The sequence below is a fragment of the Agelaius tricolor genome, unplaced genomic scaffold (assembly GCF_023055355.1).
Source record: "Agelaius tricolor isolate 1412-34295 unplaced genomic scaffold, bAgeTri1.0.p SCAF_42, whole genome shotgun sequence".
Classification (NCBI taxonomy): domain Eukaryota; kingdom Metazoa; phylum Chordata; class Aves; order Passeriformes; family Icteridae; genus Agelaius; species Agelaius tricolor.
In genome coordinates this window covers 406,852-423,980 of record NW_027269302.1, presented here as the reverse complement: position 1 = coordinate 423,980, position 17,129 = coordinate 406,852, and the positions used below count along the sequence as shown (strand labels likewise).

Genomic DNA, 17,129 nt, shown 5'->3' with positions numbered 1-17,129 from the left:
CACGGACTGTGTAAACTGTGGAACCAACAAGGCTGCAGATAAGATGTGTTTAATCATTTTGAGAATGCTATCAGTAATTGTGCTAACGTTATGGTCATTAATGTCTTTGGGATGTGGAATGCAAAAAGATCAAATAACCACTCTTCATTCTAGAATGAAGAGAGAGGTACAAACAGAAACACAGGTGATAAAGGTTTCTAATGCAGTTTGGGCTGAGAATGTAATGATTGGATTAGTCAAAGACTTTGCCAAGTGCAAAACACCTGTAGAATAACTGCCTGTCTGCCAATACCAAAGGCAGCAGGAGACTCAGTAAATTGGGGAATCATAACATCAAAACTACCTGAAATACAAAAGAACAAAACAATTGCATGCAAACAGGTACCTGAGTCGAGGCAAGTAGTCAAGGAAACTTGGGAGAAAATACGAACGTGGATGAGACCCATGGGCCAGAAAGACTGTATTCTAAGTGCTGGCACACTAGGAACCCCTATGGGAGAATCAGGAGGCATCATACAATGGCAATGCTATTTGCCACACTATAAACAGATTATAGAAAATGTTACAGAAACCACTCTGGTATGGTAAGTGTGAGGCCAAGGATCAGAAAGATCAGACAGAGCCTTGGGACAGTGCGTGGTCTGTGAGTATCCTTCAAAGATTCCAATGTATGGCAAACACCCCTTGGTGCATTAAGTGGGAAGGCTCCGAGAATGAAACAGATCCAGCAGTAACAAACACTGCCACCAGTAGCAGAACGAGGGCAGACAAAGTAAGTTGGTGGGCATGTAATAAAACTTATGACTGCACTTCTGATGATGCAGAGATAAAGCAGATGCCACCCCTGGCAATAGCCCTACAAACTGGCTGTGCTTGCAGAGGGATCAAACATAAACAAGGCAGAGGGAATTATAAAGCAGTTGTAGGATGTACCAGGAGTACAGTCCGAGGTCCAGGACAATTTGTATGGGCAGCAAGCGATGGCACCTGGACAACACATCTGCCTGTAGATGGGAAAGTAAAGGAAATTACTTTAGGCCTCCCAACCTCATCTCCAATTTGGAAAAAGTCCCCATTTAACGGAAAACATGAACTTGTGCAGATAAGAGCAAGATGAGAAGTTCTAGACAATGAAAATCCAGATGACACTTGGCAAGAACCCTCTGGTGGAGTGAAATTTGGGTGGGCCCGAGAGTCTTTGCTTGGTCCTACAGCAAACTATCAGAGTAGGGAGATGCTGTACAAACTTACAGGTCAGGTAGATAGACTGGCAAGAGTCACCCGGGAAGGATTTAAAGAATTAAACGTACAATTACAAGCCACCACAAAAATGACTTTACAAAATCGATTAGCCTTAGATTTGTTACTCCTGAAAGAGCATGGAGTATGTGGATTTTTAAAGGGACGGGTTGGTCATTGCTGCGTTCACATCCCAAATGTAACTGCAGATGTAGAATATGACATCAATCAGTTGAAACAAAGAGAGCATGAAGCACAAGAAGAGCAAAAGGATTTGACTACGACCTGGCTAGGCAAAATCTTTAAAGGGTTAGGGTGGAATGTGAGTTCATGGATTAAATCTGTCATTGAGAGTGTGATAATCTTACTAATTGTATTCTTAGCAATTTGGTTAGTTCACAGCATCTTAAAAGGAGAGATACAGAAGAAAACATCCTGGAACCAGAAGATAATAAAGGCACTGACACGAGATCCACGCCCACCATCTTCTGGTTCTCCAGTGCATGACAGCATCCACGACAACGTTTACATCAACCATGGACTTGAAGAACGTCAAGAATAAATTGAGAAATAAAGGACTGTATCAAGTGAAAACATTTACACCTATAGTGAAGTGAAAATGCTTTCAAAGGGGGGAGAATGATAGTGGGGCCCTGGAAAAATGTCAAAAATAGACTCTGAAAATGTTAGGCTTTGTGCTTGCCAGATCATGTGAAATCGCACCTGCATAAGCAGAACATGATAAATGATATAATTGTTAGATGTGATGATTGTTTAGTAATTAAATATAATTATTGTTTAATCATAAGAAGAATCATGAGGAACTATGTTAGAAGTTTGAGGGGGGCCATGAGGAGCCCATGCTTGGCTGAAATCTATGTATACAATAGAACAATTGAAGTTTAATCATTAACATGAAAGTTATATAAGGATAGAATATAAAAACATGTTCATCCCAAACCCATGTCAGAGTCAGATTTGGGTTGGTACCCCTGACACCCAGAGCTCTTCAATAAAAGCACCTGCATATAATCATTCTGGTGATTATGTGTTTCTGAACGCTAATATACCCAGTAAAGTGTTAAACCCTTCCCAGTTGCTGTGCATGAGGCTCTATGAATATGCACCAGGCTGATGTAAGGGGAAAGGTATTTCAGGGGATCCCTGAAGGTAACAGGGTGCTCCTGGCTGAGCGCCAAGATGCACCCAGTTTACATCTTCCAAGACCTGTTTAGCATGGCTCTGCCCTGGATCTGCCTTTTTAGAGCATGCAGATTCCTTGGCTGTGGTTTTAGTCCATTCTCTTTATCACCTCCAGTTTTTGGGCCTTGGTGCACTCTGCCTTCAGACGGGGAGTGCTGATAGTTGGCAGATCTGTACAGGTGTCCTCATCCTGGGTGCATTGGATGTTATCCCATCCAAGCAGGCACTTTAGCACAAGCAGCCTTTTAACAAGCTTAATTAACGACAGAAAAAACTATATAACAAAAAATATATATAATTTATATATATATTTAAATAGATATATATATATATAATATATATATTAAAAATATATATATATAATTTACTTTAAAAAACAGTCCCAGCCCATATTTGATCCCAGTCTGTGTGGTCCTGATCCATATGGTCCCAGTCCCTGGGATCCCAGTCCATACAGTCCCAGTCCATATTTGATCCCACTCCAGGCTATCCTGGTCTGGAGGGTTCTGATCCACACGATCCCCATCCATGTGATCCCAGTCCACGTGATCCCAGTCCAGGTGATCCCAGTCCATATTTGATCCCAGCCCATATTTGATCCCAGCCCATCTTCGATCCCAGTCTGTGGGGTCCTGCACACACTCCCAGGGTCTGGAATTCCAGTTCCCAGCCAGGAAAAAATGTTCCTGTCCTTGAACTTCCTTCCTATCCCCTCAACAAATTGCAATAAAATTATAAACAAAGAAATAATAATTGAAATTAAATAAATTATAATTAAAAAAATCTCAACTCTTCTTTACAATACACCAACAATGATTCAACTCAAACCAACAATAACTATTACTATAATATTACCAATGTATATAAATAAACAAATTATATATCAAGAAATACCTTTTGAAAATTTTAACACAATGACTAATGTACTTCAGATAAAATTATCTAAAGAAACTACCATGCAATCTAACACACCTTAGTAAAACAATTCATATTACAAATATACTAAACACAAAACCAAACACCACTATAATTTCTCAGACATTTCAACCAAACAATTAAACTTTAATAACATCCTTAAGTACTCCAAAACAATTAAAATTATTTTTAAAAGGCTTATTGGGGGTGCGTGGTTTTATTTGGATATTGGTTTTTTAATTGTTAGAGGCTAGATGATTTTAAAAATGGGACTTTTATAAGAATTGAATCAGATGAAAAGGTGGCACTTTGCAAACAGAACTGACTGAAAATGAACGGGACAGAAATCAGTAACTCTGAAAGTTTTATTTGCTATCAAATATAACCCACACACCCAGCCCCACACAATCCCCATCCCATTGCTCCAAATTGGGATCCCACTTCTCCCAGTCCCCTTCGAATCCCATCTCTCCCTGGTGGCTGTGGAATGGAGAGTTTAGCATGGGATTGAGTTTTTTTGAGGAGGGAACAAGGAATTTGAGGTAGGATTGAGCTTTTTTGGGTTAAAATTCAGTTATTTTCAGAGGGATTTGAGTGGTTTTGAGGTGACAGATTTATCCCTCTTGGCTTTTGGAGTAGAGAGAGAGGGAGAAGAGAAAAAAATTAAGGCCAAACCAAAGGAGAAGCAGCCAGGAGTGTTCCCAACATGGATCACAGGGAATGTGAGTGACCAGGGCTGTGCCCAAAGTGCCTCCTCCAGTGGGGGATGGAGCTGCAGCAGCGCACGAAGCTCTTCCCGCACTCGGGGCACTCGCAGGGCTTCCCTTACCGGTGCCTCCGTTGGTGTCGGGTCAAGTGAGAGCTCCTGGAGAAGCTCTTCCCACACTGGGGACACTCGTAGGGACTCTCCCCTGTGTGGATGCGCCGGTGGGTGATGAGGTGGGAGTTCTGCCTGAATCCCTTCCCACAGTCTGGGCAGCGGAATGGCCTCTCATCTGTGTGAATCCGATAGTGCATGAGGAGATTGAAGCTGGTCTGAAACCTCTTCCTGCATTTATCACACTCGTAGGGCCTCTCCCCAGTGTGGATGCGCCGGTGCCTGACGAGGGTGGAGTTGTACTTGAATCCCTTCCTGCAGTCGGGGCATTGGAAGGGCCTCTCCTCTGTGTGACTCTGATAGTGCAGGAGGAGATGGGACCTGGTCTGAAAGCTCTTCCCACATTCGGAGCATTCATATGGCCTCTCCCCAGTGTGGGTCCTCTGGTGCAGGATCAGGCTGGAGCTCCAGCTGAAGCTCTTCCCACACTCCCCACACTCGTAGGGCCGTTCCCCAGTGTGGATCCTCTGGTGCCTGATCAGCTCGGAGTTCCACCTGAAGCTCTTCCCACACTCCACGCACGTGTGGGGCTTCTCCCCATCATGGAGCTGCTCATGGAGCACCAGCTCCGAGCTCTGCCTCCATCTCCGGCCGCCTTCCCGGCCCAGGCTGCCTCTTTCCCCCTCACATCCCCGCCATCTGCGTTTGCAGCCCCTCCTCCTGCGGCATCTCCGGGCCTTTTCCTCCCCGTTGGCTTCCTGCGCCGTGGAGCCGCTCAAAACGGCCTCTGCCACCAGGTTCTGCCGTGGGCATTTGTCCTCCCTGCTCTCCATGCTCAGCTCCTGCTCTGGGCGAGGAAGGACAAGGACAGCATGGGATTTGCCTCCGTGCCACAGGCAAGGGCAATGAGATCCCCCCAGGGCTGTGCTGCAGCCGGGGGCCGTGCTGGGCTGGGAGATGGAGCAGCACAGAGGGGAAAGGGGCACTGACTTCCTCCTCACCTGCCTCAGTGTCCCGGAGCATCTTCCTCTTCCTCGCAGCCTCTCAGGGTTGGCAATGGGAAATCCTGGTTTGGGGAAAACAAGGGATGAGCACGTTTGTAGGAGCGTCGGGGGTAGCACAGTCGGGACGGACGGAGACGAGAGATCTCTGCAGCCAGGTCGTGGAACTTGCGGTTTATTGCAAAGGGCCTGGGTGCAGGGCCCTGCTTGGAGCTGCCAGCCACAGCTTGGAGCAGGCCCGAGAGAAGAGAGGGGGAGAGAGGATGAGAGGGTGAGAGAGTAAGAGGGTAAGAGTGTAAGAGAGTAAGGTTCCTGTTACAATACAATGAATGTTCTTCTGTGTTAAATATTCTATTTCTCACTAACCAGTCCAGTACAAGATACAAATCCTTTAGCATTTACATACAGCCTGTAAGAATCATTACATCACCATACTGTGTTACATTTTCAACCCTAAAAACACCTCTTTGGAGCCCTTCTGCTGAGCTAGTAGGGTCTGCTGTGACCCTTGGACCTGTCTGCAAGGATAGGGAATTGTTTCATCAGAAGAGGATTACCTTCAGTCGGGCCACACCATTGTTTTCCTTTTGTTCAGTAACTAAGGTATCTAAAAGCTTGCTTTCATTCCAATCTTGCTTAGAGTTCCTATACTCTCAAAAGCTTTTGAGAATATAGTAACTATAAGCAAGATTGGAATGAAAGGCCAGACAATAATATTCATAAGGCTTTCCTGTTTCATCGACCCCAACACACGTTGAGTTTGAAGATCTCTCTGACCAGGTACATCTCTAGTCCGGCCATGTGGGCTCCAGAAAACCCTCCCAAACACCAAGACTCAGCCCTGGAAAAGCCTCCCAGGGGTTGCCCATCCCTGGTCCCTCCCCTCTGGTGTTCGGGGGTTCCCCCCTGTCCCAGCTGCTGGGGTCACGCTTGCATTGGGGGTCCCCCTTCTCCTGGGTGCCCGCCCTGCCCAGGCTGCTGGCAGTGCCAGCAATGCCAAAAGCTCCCCCCTCTTGGCTCTCCCCATTTCGGGATGCCGGGGCTGTTTGGGCTCCCGGGCTCCCTTCTCCCCTCATTCTCTGCTCTGCGCTGCAGCGGCTCCAAGGAGTCCCCCCTGCCCCTCTCCAGGCTCTTGAGGCTCCCGCCAATGGCGGCGCTCCCCCCTCTCTGGCCTCCCCACTTTGGCCTCCTGGGGCACACAGGGCTCTGCTCCTCCAGGCTGCCTCTGCCGGCAGCCGCCACCGCCACCGCCCGATGTCCCCCCGAGGGGCCTTTTCCGCTCAGCCTTGGACTTCTCCATTCTCCAAACATCCCCCCAAAAACCCAACCCAGGGACCCCCCGGGATATCCGGGCCGGGCTCCCCCTCCCCGCTCACCGGAGCCATGGGGGGGGCGATGATCCCACAGGTGGGGGCTGCGAATTCAGGCAGGGCTCGAAACCGCGTGGCTCCCTCAGCTCAGCCTTGATCCGCCCTTGTCCCTCCTCTTCCTCTTCCTCCCGCTCCTCCTCTTCCATCCCCCCTCCCCCTCCTCTGTCTTATCTCCACCCCCATCTCCTTTTCCATCCCGCCCCTTCCATTCCTTCTCCTCCTCCTCCCCCCTTACCCCGCCTCCTCCTCCCCATCCATCCCTGCCCTTCCCTCCCTCCTCCTCCTCCCCCAGCAGCAGCCACACCCTCGGTGCCCCGTTCCCGCAGCCCTCGCAGCCCGCGGCAGCAGCGGCCATGGAGCCGGGCCAGGTCGGCATGGGCAGCGCGGGGCTCTCGGCTGCTCCCAGCCGCTGCGGGCGGGGGGAACCCGGCCCGGGCCAAAGGAGAGGCAAACTGGGCAAACTGGGGGCAGATCACAAAGCTAAGGATGCAGCAGAAAATGGAGCTGAAAGAGTTATGTTAATATTCACTCCAAACGAGGAAAAACTGGAAATTCCGAAGTTTAGGGAAGCCGAGAAAAAAGAATTAAACAAGATAGGAAATGAACAAGATAAATCAGGGAAATAGAAACTTCTACATGGAAGACAATTACTTAATAAAATGTGCTTACTAGGAAAAGATTAGAAGACGTGCATCAGAAACCCCACTGGCGTACTCAAGCTTTGTGTGATCATTTTTTAAGGAATTCTGGGTGCACTGGGATTTTTGGTGTAGCAAAGCAAGTCACTGAAAGATGCTTAATTTGCCAAAGGATAAATAAAAAGGTGATGAGAAAAACAACATTAGGAGGTCATGAGTTAGCTCGTCGACCATTTCAAAATATCCAAGCAGAAGTTTAGATTTGTTAGGTTCTGGATTTATTTGGAAAAAAACCCATTTAATCTAGAAGAAAGAGAAGATGCCATATGTTAGACAGGAGATTTTAGGAGAATAAAAATCTTTGAAGTATCAGAAACACCCGAGGAAAAAACCAAGAAAATAAAAAGGGGAAATGAAAGGGAGGGGAACAAGAGGAAAAGTCAGAAAGAGAGTGGGATCCTCTGCAGCTCTTGCCCCCTCCGTTGGCGGCCGAGGCGCCTGTCCCGGGTCCCGGCTCGCTGCCCGCCTCAGCTCCGCCTGCCCCGGTTTCCATCCCAGGTGCGGGCTCACTGCCCAGGGCAGCTCCACCTGCCCCGGCGCTGGCGGTGAATTTGTGTGCCCTGGCCCCACTGCCCGGCCCGCGGCCGCTCTGCCGGCCATGCTGGGCAAGATGGGGTTGCTCTGTCCTGCCGCGTGGGCCGAGGTCACCGCGCCGACCGCACCGAGGGCGGGTCCCAGCCATCCCATCCCCGGCTGCCCTGCCCGTGCCAGCTGCGCTGGGCAGCGCCGCTGCTGCTGCCGGGGTCTCCCACCTGCCTTTTCTCTGCCGGGAGCTGCCGGATCAGCCGCCAGAAGCCATGTGGGGGCTGCCCACGCTCCGGCTCGGCCTCCACGGGAAGATCCCCCTCTGGCCATTCCGGCAGCACACCCTGCCCACACTCCGACCGAGCCTCGGCGGGATATCCTCCCCTGACCCCTCCTGCTCTGAGTTACGTCCCCTTGGTAACCACAGCTCCGGCTGTTCAGGGAAACTCCCTCTCTCTACAGGAAGCACCTTATCGAAACACTAGGAGCTCAGTTAAAAGGCAGCCCTCTCCAAATTCTTTCTCAAAACACGGGAGAAAGGCTACAGAAGGTAAAAAAGTGAAAGAGTTAGATGAAGGGATTGCTCTATTGCCGTTAAGAGAGGTTCCCATGGCAGGGATGCGCTGCCCCGCCCCGCGGGAGCCACCCGCGCCCCTGCCGGCCGTGCCCGGAACTGCACCCAAGGGGAAAGCGCCGCGGCCGAAAGGCCGGGACCGGCTCCGGGCTCTGTTTGTTGTCACTGCCGGAGCTGTTGATACACACTACTATTATTATATTATACACACTAGTAAAGAACCGTTATTCCTAATCCCCTATCTTTGCCTGAGAGCCCCTTGATTTCACTATCCTAAAAATTAAGAGGGAGGGGCTTTGCATTCTCCATTCCAAGAGAGGCTTTTTCTGCCTTCCCAAGCAGACGCCTGTCTTGTAAAGCAAGACAAGCACCCACAGGCACTGAGGGGGGCTGCAGGAGGGGCAGAAGAAGGCCCTGCAGCACTTGGGCACAAAGGCCCAGCAGGTGAATGCAAGAAGGGAGCAGCAAAAGGCCAAGCTGAAGGCAAAGGCCAGGGCAGAGCTCCTACAGCCCCTGAGGGATCAGCCCCAGGGCCCAAGGGGGCCCCAGCACCCAGGGCACGGCTCGGCCACAAGCACCCGGCAGAGGCATTGCCCTCCTCGGCAGGGCACAGCCCACCCAAACAGCCCCTGGCAAGGAATCAGGGCTCCGCCTGCAGGGCACAAGGACACTGCAAGCAGAGACAGCAGCACCCTCAGGACCAGCAAGTCCAGCCCGTGATGGACATGGATTGGCAGGGCTGTCACAGCTCCCATCACACCAGGGACCCTCCACACTGGAGCCCTTGAGAACATTCAGGTGGGTCTGCATTGAGAGGAGGCATTTCCTGATGGACACAGGGGCCTCTCAATCTGCTCTGAATCTTAGACCTAAAGGGGAAAATAGTAAAGGAATATTTTAATTTTTAAGGGAATGAGTGGGAAAGATGAGCAGGTATGATTTGTTCAACCACTATTAGAAGCTGTGGGGGATAGGTTTGAAATAAATGAATTTCTTTTTCTTCCTCCTGTGATTGTAATTAACTAGGAAGGAGTTTGAGAGCTGGATTTTAATACTGTACAAAGGGATACAGAGGCTAGTTCTGTTGTACCTCTGTGTCAAAAGTCTGACAAGGCCTATGCTGAAGTGAACCCAGAAGTGTGGGCAGCCCCAGGGAAATACAGAAAATTAGATATGGAGCCTCTACAAATTAAAGCAACCAGGACAAGCACTACCCTGTTCCAAGAGAGGGAAGGAAGGGCTCACAGCCTGGTATTGAGTCCCTGTTAAAGGCAGGGCTTTTGGAGCCAAGGATGTCTCCCTACAACACTCCTATCTTGCCAGTCAACAAACTGGAGGGATGGACACAAGGAGGAAACACAGAATTTTCAAGTGTTAAAATGAAGATTAACTGAGGCAAGTGGCCTGGGCCTTCCAGACAGGGAAAAAGAATTTGAATTATAGGTGGACATTAAACAGGGTCTTGCCAAAGGAATTCTTGTGCTAAAATGTTTAACCCAGTGGCCAGAGAGCAGCCTCATGGTCTGCAGAATTGTGCAGCCACAGCTTCCGTGGGAGCAGAGGCTGAAAACTGATGACAACAGAAGGATCTCCTAGAGTTCAAGTCTGGCATCAAGTTAAAGCTTTGACAACCAAAAGAGCCTCTAAATGGATGAGCAGGGCTCGGTGATTACAGTATGAAACTTGTTCAGTGGCACAGGAGTATTCAGAACTGAGGACAGGGCAAGGGTTTAACCCAGCCTCCTGTTTGAACAGCCTGGAGAGGGGCTGGCAAGGAACCCAGGACTGCACTCAAGGGACAGAGCTCCCGAGCCAGGCTGGGAGAGATTGATGGGACATTCCCTGGCCTGAGGGAGACAATGTGTTTGTGGATGGCTCTGCAAGGGCAGCAGAAGGGAAAAGAGCTACAAGACAGGCTGTTATTAAGGAAGGGGAATCAGACAAAGCGCAGGTCACCGCCCCATGCTCAGCTCAACCCGCGGAGCTGTGGCTGCTTGTAAGAGCCTGGCACCGAAATGCCCTGAGCAGGAAGGCTTCAAAATCTTCTGCTGACACCATGGCACCTAACAGGGGGGCAAAAGCAATTCTGACTACTTCAGCAAGCACTGGATCACTTATTAACCTATTGCTAAAAGAAATAATTCAAAGATAATGGATTGTGGAAGCAATAGATTCAGATGGGGAACTCATTTTACAGGAAAGACCCTTCAGGGGGTTATGGCAGCTTTAGGAATACAATGGGACCTCCATAACCCCTGGCAAGCCCAGAGCTCGGGTTGGGTAGAAAGAATGAATGGGGAAATAAAGAAACACCTTTGGAAGCCGGAGATAGAAACCAAGATGCCATGGGTACAGCTTTTGCCATTGGCCTTGGCAAGAAAAAGAGCCAGACCCAAGGCAGATATTCAATTATCTCCCTTGGAATTCATGTCTGGAATTCCTTACCTGGGCAATTCTCCACCTAGTGCAGGGTGGAAATAAGGGATGTAAATGTAAGGCAGGCTGTAGCCAGGATCCTGTCTCCTGTGGAATCTCTCCCCCAGGAAGCTGGGCTGGCACAGAGCCTGCCCTGGGACTTTGCTGTTGCCAACACCCAGCCAGGCCATCGGCTCCTGCCTAAGGAGTGCAAAGCAGCACCACTGGTGGCCAAGGGGCCCATGCCAAGTGTCCCTGAGGCCAGAAACAGCCGCCAGCACAGCTGAGCACGGGGGGACCCCTCAGCCTGGCCTCAGGGGCTCTGAAGCCCCGGAGATTTGCACTTCCCGCCTGCAGCAGGACCATGGGAGCCGCCCCTGAGCCTGCCCTGAAGGCAACGCAGCAGCAGCCAGGGCTCCACAGCGGGCCAAGCCCCTGGGCCTGCCCACAGATCCTCTGCTCAAACCCTCGGGAATCCTGGCCACCCTCCCCTGGCACCTCCAGCCACTGCGGCCAAGCCTCGCTGCCGCTGCTGCAGCTCCAGCGCTGGCTGGGCCTGCACTGCCACAGCTGCTGGGGAGCACCGCGGCACAATTCCACCCTGGGGCTCACTCACACCCACACTCTGGGCTGCCTGCGACTGCACTGCTGCAAAATGTACCCATCCTGCTTCTTTTAAATCTTATTTCTCTGCTCAGAAAGGTTTCTCTACTCAAAGGTTTGCCTTTGGGAAAGAAATTTTAAAGGTTTTATTTAAGGGGTTCCCAGTCTGTTCGGATGTTAAACTCATCTCCACCACTCAATGGAGACGAGTTTAACATCCGAACAGACTGGGAATAGCCCAAAAGACACCCACAGAGATAAGGACCAGCAACAAAACATCAACGCCCCGCAGCAAACAGCAACCAACAGCTACCCCAGACACTGCCCCGGCACAGCTGGAGACACCTGGTCTGGAAAAGGCTGAGAAGGAAATCCAGGAGTGTGGGCGGAATTCACAGCAGAGGGGAAGAAATCCGAGTCTAATAGGAAACCAAACACTAAAAACTTACACGACTTGGAAGCAATGAACATTAAAGCAGTGGATTTAGATTGGTTCAGACTACGTAAAGTTTAGGAAAAATCGGGTAAAACTGACATGTCATGGAATGATTTTTCCTGCACAGCCGGGCTATGTGTGGATGAAAGTATTTCTGTTGCACATCCTGGCCAGAACCAAGCAATGCCTTGACTCTCTCACACGAAAGAGATTCTTGGAGAGTTTTTGTTTTCCCTACAGTTTCAGTGATAAGATTACAACATGAGAAACATTTTTTATAATAATCCTACTTTATATTGTCAGGTAGGTTTGGGACAGAAGGGTGAGAATCAATTTTTGGTCTGGGTTTTTCCATGTTCGCCTTTATGTTGCATTTTGCAAAATTGAAGAGCTTTAACCGTGGTACTTTTAACTCTTAAATAGTTAATACTTTTTTTAAAAAAGCAGATTCCGGGGGGCCACATGTGACTCACCAGATGGCTGCCCTGGAAGAGAAGCTTTGGTTCTAGTCAGCCAGGAGAGGAGCTTTAGGAATGCAAATGAACCCTGCTGGGCAAAGCCTGGCCAATGTACCTGGGCCTCTTGCCTGGGGCAGGAATTGGGCTGATTCCCCCTGCCCCTCACCCCGAACTCTGCCTGCTTGCCCTGATGGAATTTGCACAGCTCAAGGCAGAGCCCGGGGTGAGGATATCTGACCCTGCAACAGAAACGGGTGAGGCTGCACAGGGAAACTGCAAATGGAGAATGTTGGGAAAACTTCACTATAAATAAATGGGGGGGAATCATCCCTCTGCCCACTCCAACGTGTGCTGTCACTGTCTATGTTATATAGGGTGGATTAGAGCACTGAGATGTTCTTGCTACCACAAGTTCCGGGAAATCAGTTGGGAATCCAAGTATTTGATGATTTAATTAGAGACAAATGGTCAATTGATGCAGCCCTGGCTGGAGAGAGCGGCCAAAAATGGGGAGAAGATGAACGGCCAGCAGAACAAATCCTACAACACCATGGACCAGCCCCTGGGAACCCAAACCAATTCATATCAGGAGCCACAGAACCCATTTCTCATTTCAATGGCACCATTAGATTACAAGCTGTCCTCGGAATAACCAACCAGACAGCTCCAGCTCCTGACCTTCCTGCTGAGCAATCCACTGAAATGAAGAACACAACATTTCACCATGGGACGGGATCAGATCATCTGTTAGCAGAGAAAAGAGGAGTTTGTGGAAAATCAAATTACTCAAACTGGTCTCGGCAAATAGATGACAAAGCCAAAGTGGTGAAACAGATAACAAAGGAAACAAAAAAGCAGCTCATGTACCAGTCCAAACGTGGAAAGGATGGGAATGGGACACGGTTTTGTGGTTCCCTGGCAGACCATGGGTTAAACGAATGCTGCTTCTGCTCTGATGTGCTACAGCACCTCTCACCTTTTTACCATGCTCCACACCTTGAGAGTGCAGCTCATTCAGCAGCTGAGCGAGGGGCCAGGGACTTGTAGATAAGGAAGTAACGGGCGAAACCACCAGCTTCAATAAATGTTATTAATTAACATGGACTGCTGCTCGCAGAAAGTCCCGCTAAATTCCTGAACGTCGAGAACAAAAAAGACTTAACAGAGCCGTGAATATCGGCTGTTCTACAAAAGTGGGGGTGCACATTAACGAGGACGTGCAGTTGGCAGATCGGGAGGTCTGAACTTTCCAAGTACCTCAGCCAGTGGGCAAAGGGAGAGGGAGATGAGCCGGGAAAATGAGGATAAAAAGGAGGCTGCGAACTACAACAATGGCAGCGAGCGCACGGCAAATGCGCCACGGCCTCTCCCTCTGCTCAGCAATAAAGTCACTTGTACAGGACTCCTCTGTCTCCTCGGGGCACAGAAACCTCCGGCCACGTGAATTTCCCCGCACAGCCCCGGGCACGGGGCAGCCGCCCCTGTGCCAGCCACAGGAACCGGGCCGAGCCAGCGCTGCTCCGGCAGCGGCTCCTGCCGAGGCAGCGGCCGCAAGGAGACCGCGGGCAGCCGCTCCCGCAGCGCCCTCACGGCAGCGGCACCACGGGCCGGACACGGCACAAGGAACCCGCCTGAGCCCCCTGCCGCCCCCGAGGCCCGCAGCGAGCCCCGAGCCCCCGCACAACCCAGCGCGGCTCCCACCTGCGCTGCGGCCGCCTCCCAGCTCCGCCGCCGCCTCACCGGTGGCTCCCGGTCGCTCCCAGTATGGTCCAAATCACTCCCGGTAGGATCCCAGTTGCCCCCGACACGGTCCCAGCGGCTCCCAGTCATGCCCTGTATGGTTCCTTTCACTCTCAGTCCCTCTCAGTAAGAGCCCAGTGTGGCCCCAGGCACTTCCAGGATGAGCCCGGTCACACCTTACCCGATGCCATTTGCCCCCGCTGTGGTCCCAGTTGCTGCCAGTATAAGTCCAGTCACCTCCAGTTTGATCCCAGTTACTCCCAGACACTCCCAGTACTATGCCAGTCACTCCAAGTGTCACCCCATCAGCCCCAGTATGATCCCAGTATGACCCCAGCATGGGGCAGCTGCTCCCAGTATGATCCCAGTTGCTCCCTGCATTATTCCAGTTTCTCTTCTTCACCCCTACTACAGATCTGATCGCTCCCAGTATGATTCCAGTCAGTCCCAGGATGATCCAAACCATTCCCAGTCCAATCTCAATTGTCCCCTGCATGTTCCCAGTAGCCCTCAGTGTGGTCCCAGTATATCCCAGTATGATCTCTGCTGCCTCAGTTCTGCTCCCAGTGGGTTCTTTTCCCAGTCTGTCCCAGTCCATTCCAGTCTGTCCCAGTCTCTCTCCAGCAGCTGCTGCCCCCCTCCCCTCCCAACCCCATTCCCGGGCACTGGGACCCCCCCCTGCACCCCCTTATCCTGCACCAACACCCCCCTGCACCCCCTTTCCCGGGTATCCTCCTCTCCCAGCCCCTGGATCCCCCATTTCCGTGAGCCCAGGGAGCCCCGGGCCCCCATTCCCGGCCAGCCCGGGGCACCTCAGCCCCAGCCTCCCTTTGCTGGGAAACCCGGCCTGGGCACGGGGCTCTGCGGCCGCTCTGGGATTTATGATCCCCCAAAGGAAAGGGAGAGAACAGCAGAGAGAGAGAGAGAGAAGGAGATTGGGAATCAGGGATCGGGTCTCAGCGCCCAGCCCTGCTCCGCCGGGGGTGGGACCCGCACCCGCAGCAAAAATTGGCTCCGCTGCTCCCGCTGCTTGCCCGGCTTTGGGCCGAGCCCAGCGGGGTCCGGGCAGAGTTTGAGCGCAGGGCCGGGAGTTCAGCAGAGCCCGGCCCGGGGGTCCCGCAGGGCGCGGCCCTGGAGGGTCCCAGACGGATCCCCGAGGGATCCAGAGGGGTGCCAGGAGGGGATCCAGGTGAATTCCCTGGAATTCGCCCTTTCCCCCTCCCCCCGCGCTCCCTCGGGCACTTTGGCTTTCGCGTCTCTGCAGCCGCGATCGGGGACGGCTGCGATGGCCCCAGCGCTGGGGCTGGGGGTGCTCCGGGGGCTCCTGGGGGACCCGGGGGCCGCGACCAAAGGTGAGTGGGACCCCCCGAAACCGGGACCCCCCCTGAACCGCAATTCCCGGGCACCGGGACCCCCTTGATCTTCCATTCCCGGGCAGGGGAACGCTCCTGAACCCCCATTTTGGGTCATGCCACCCCCCCTCACTCCACTTCCCCAGCACCGGGACCCCCCTGTACCCCCTCATCTGGCACCGAGATCCCCTGAACCCCCATTTCTGTTCACCGGGACCCCCCTGAACCGCAATTCCTGGGCACCGGGAACTCCCTAAACCTCCATTCCCGGGTACCGGGACTCCCCTGAACCCCCATTTTCGGTCCTGTGACCCCCTCAGCACCCTTTTTCAGCACCGGGACCGCCCTGAACCCCCATTCCTGAGCACGCGGACCCCCTTGAGCGCCCATTTCTGGGCACAGGGACCCCCCTGTACCCCCTTCCCCAGCATTGGCACCGCCCTGTACCCCCTCATGTGGCCGCAGGACCCCCCTGAATCCCCATTTCTGGTCACCGACGCCCCCGGAACCGCAATTCCCGGCCACCGGGACCCCCTTGAATCCCAAATTCCTGGAAGGAAACTCCCCCCGAACCCGCATTCCCCGGCACGGGAACCCCCTGAACCCCAATTTTTGGGCACTGGGACCCCCCTGCCCCCCCTAATCCGGGCCTAGGATCCCCCCACACCCCCGTCAGTGCTCTGGGACGCCCTGCACGCCCATTCCCGGCCACCTCGTCCTTCCCAGACCCCAGACCCTCCCTTTTCCTCGGCTTTTGGACCCCCAGATCTCCCAAATTTCAGTGTCCCCCCAGTTCTTCATTCCCGGCGCTTCCTGGAAGGGGTTCCAGGGGATCCCGGAGGGTCCCCTGGGGTTCCAGGGGGTCAAGAGACCCCCCTTGAATGTTCATTTTGGGGCACTGGGACCCCCCCTGTACCCCCTTCCTCAGCCCCGATAACCCCTGCACCCCCTTATCTGCAGCCTGGAACCCCCTGAGCCCCCATTCCCGGGCAGGGAAACCGCCCTGAACCCCAATTTCTGGGCACCGGGATCCACTACATCCCCTTATCCGGCACCGGGACCCCCTGAACCTCAATTTTCAGGCACCAGGACCCCTTGAACCCCGGAACTCGGGAATGGAACCCCCCGGAACCCCATTCCTGGGCACCGGGACCCCAGTGCATCCCATTATCTGGCCTTGGGACCCCTTGCACCCCTTTTCCCAGCACCAGATCCCAGCCAGGCCATTATCTGGCTCCGGCACCCCTGAACCCCCCATTCCTGGGCACCGGGACCCCACTGCATCCCCTTATACAGCACCAGGACCCCCTGAACCCCCATTCCACTGCACCAGGACCCCCGTGCACCCCCATATCCGAGACTGGAACCCTCCCAAACCCTCCGTTCTCAGGCACAGGGACCCCCCCTGCACCCCCTTATCCAGCACGGGGACCCTCCTGCACCCCCTCATGCAGCACCAATGCCCCCCCGCACCCCCTTTCCCGGCCCTCCCCCTCTCAGACACCCCAGCCCCCGCTTTTCCTTGACCCCAGCACCCCCTGGACCCCCACTCCTGCCTTCCACAGCCCCCACCCACCACCTTCCTCAACACCGGGGCCCGTGCACCCCCTTTCCTGGGCACAGGGACCCCCTGGACACCCCATTGTTATAAAATTGACTCAAAACGAGTAATTTCCAATCAAAGAATTTATTAATTATTGAAGCAGTTATACTACGTAAGCAAAGGCTCAGCGCTGGGCGACAGGGGAGTCTCCGCTCCACCTACTGCCGCACCAACTAGTTT

General features: G+C 52.8%; 2 protein-coding genes across 4 annotated transcripts in view; one reads left to right on the top strand and one right to left on the bottom strand.

Moving 5' to 3' along the window:
• LOC139603907 (zinc finger protein 436-like) overlaps positions 1-17,129 on the top strand; it is a 623,778-nt gene that overhangs the window by 257,952 nt on the left and 348,697 nt on the right. The gene's annotated exons all lie outside the window — the stretch shown is intronic.
• On the bottom strand, positions 4,036-5,176 carry LOC139603910 (zinc finger protein 436-like). Its single transcript, XM_071454921.1, has one exon. It carries the CDS (start codon positions 5,005-5,007, stop codon positions 4,183-4,185), a length of 825 nt encoding a protein of 274 aa, XP_071311022.1. The 5' UTR covers positions 5,008-5,176; the 3' UTR covers positions 4,036-4,182.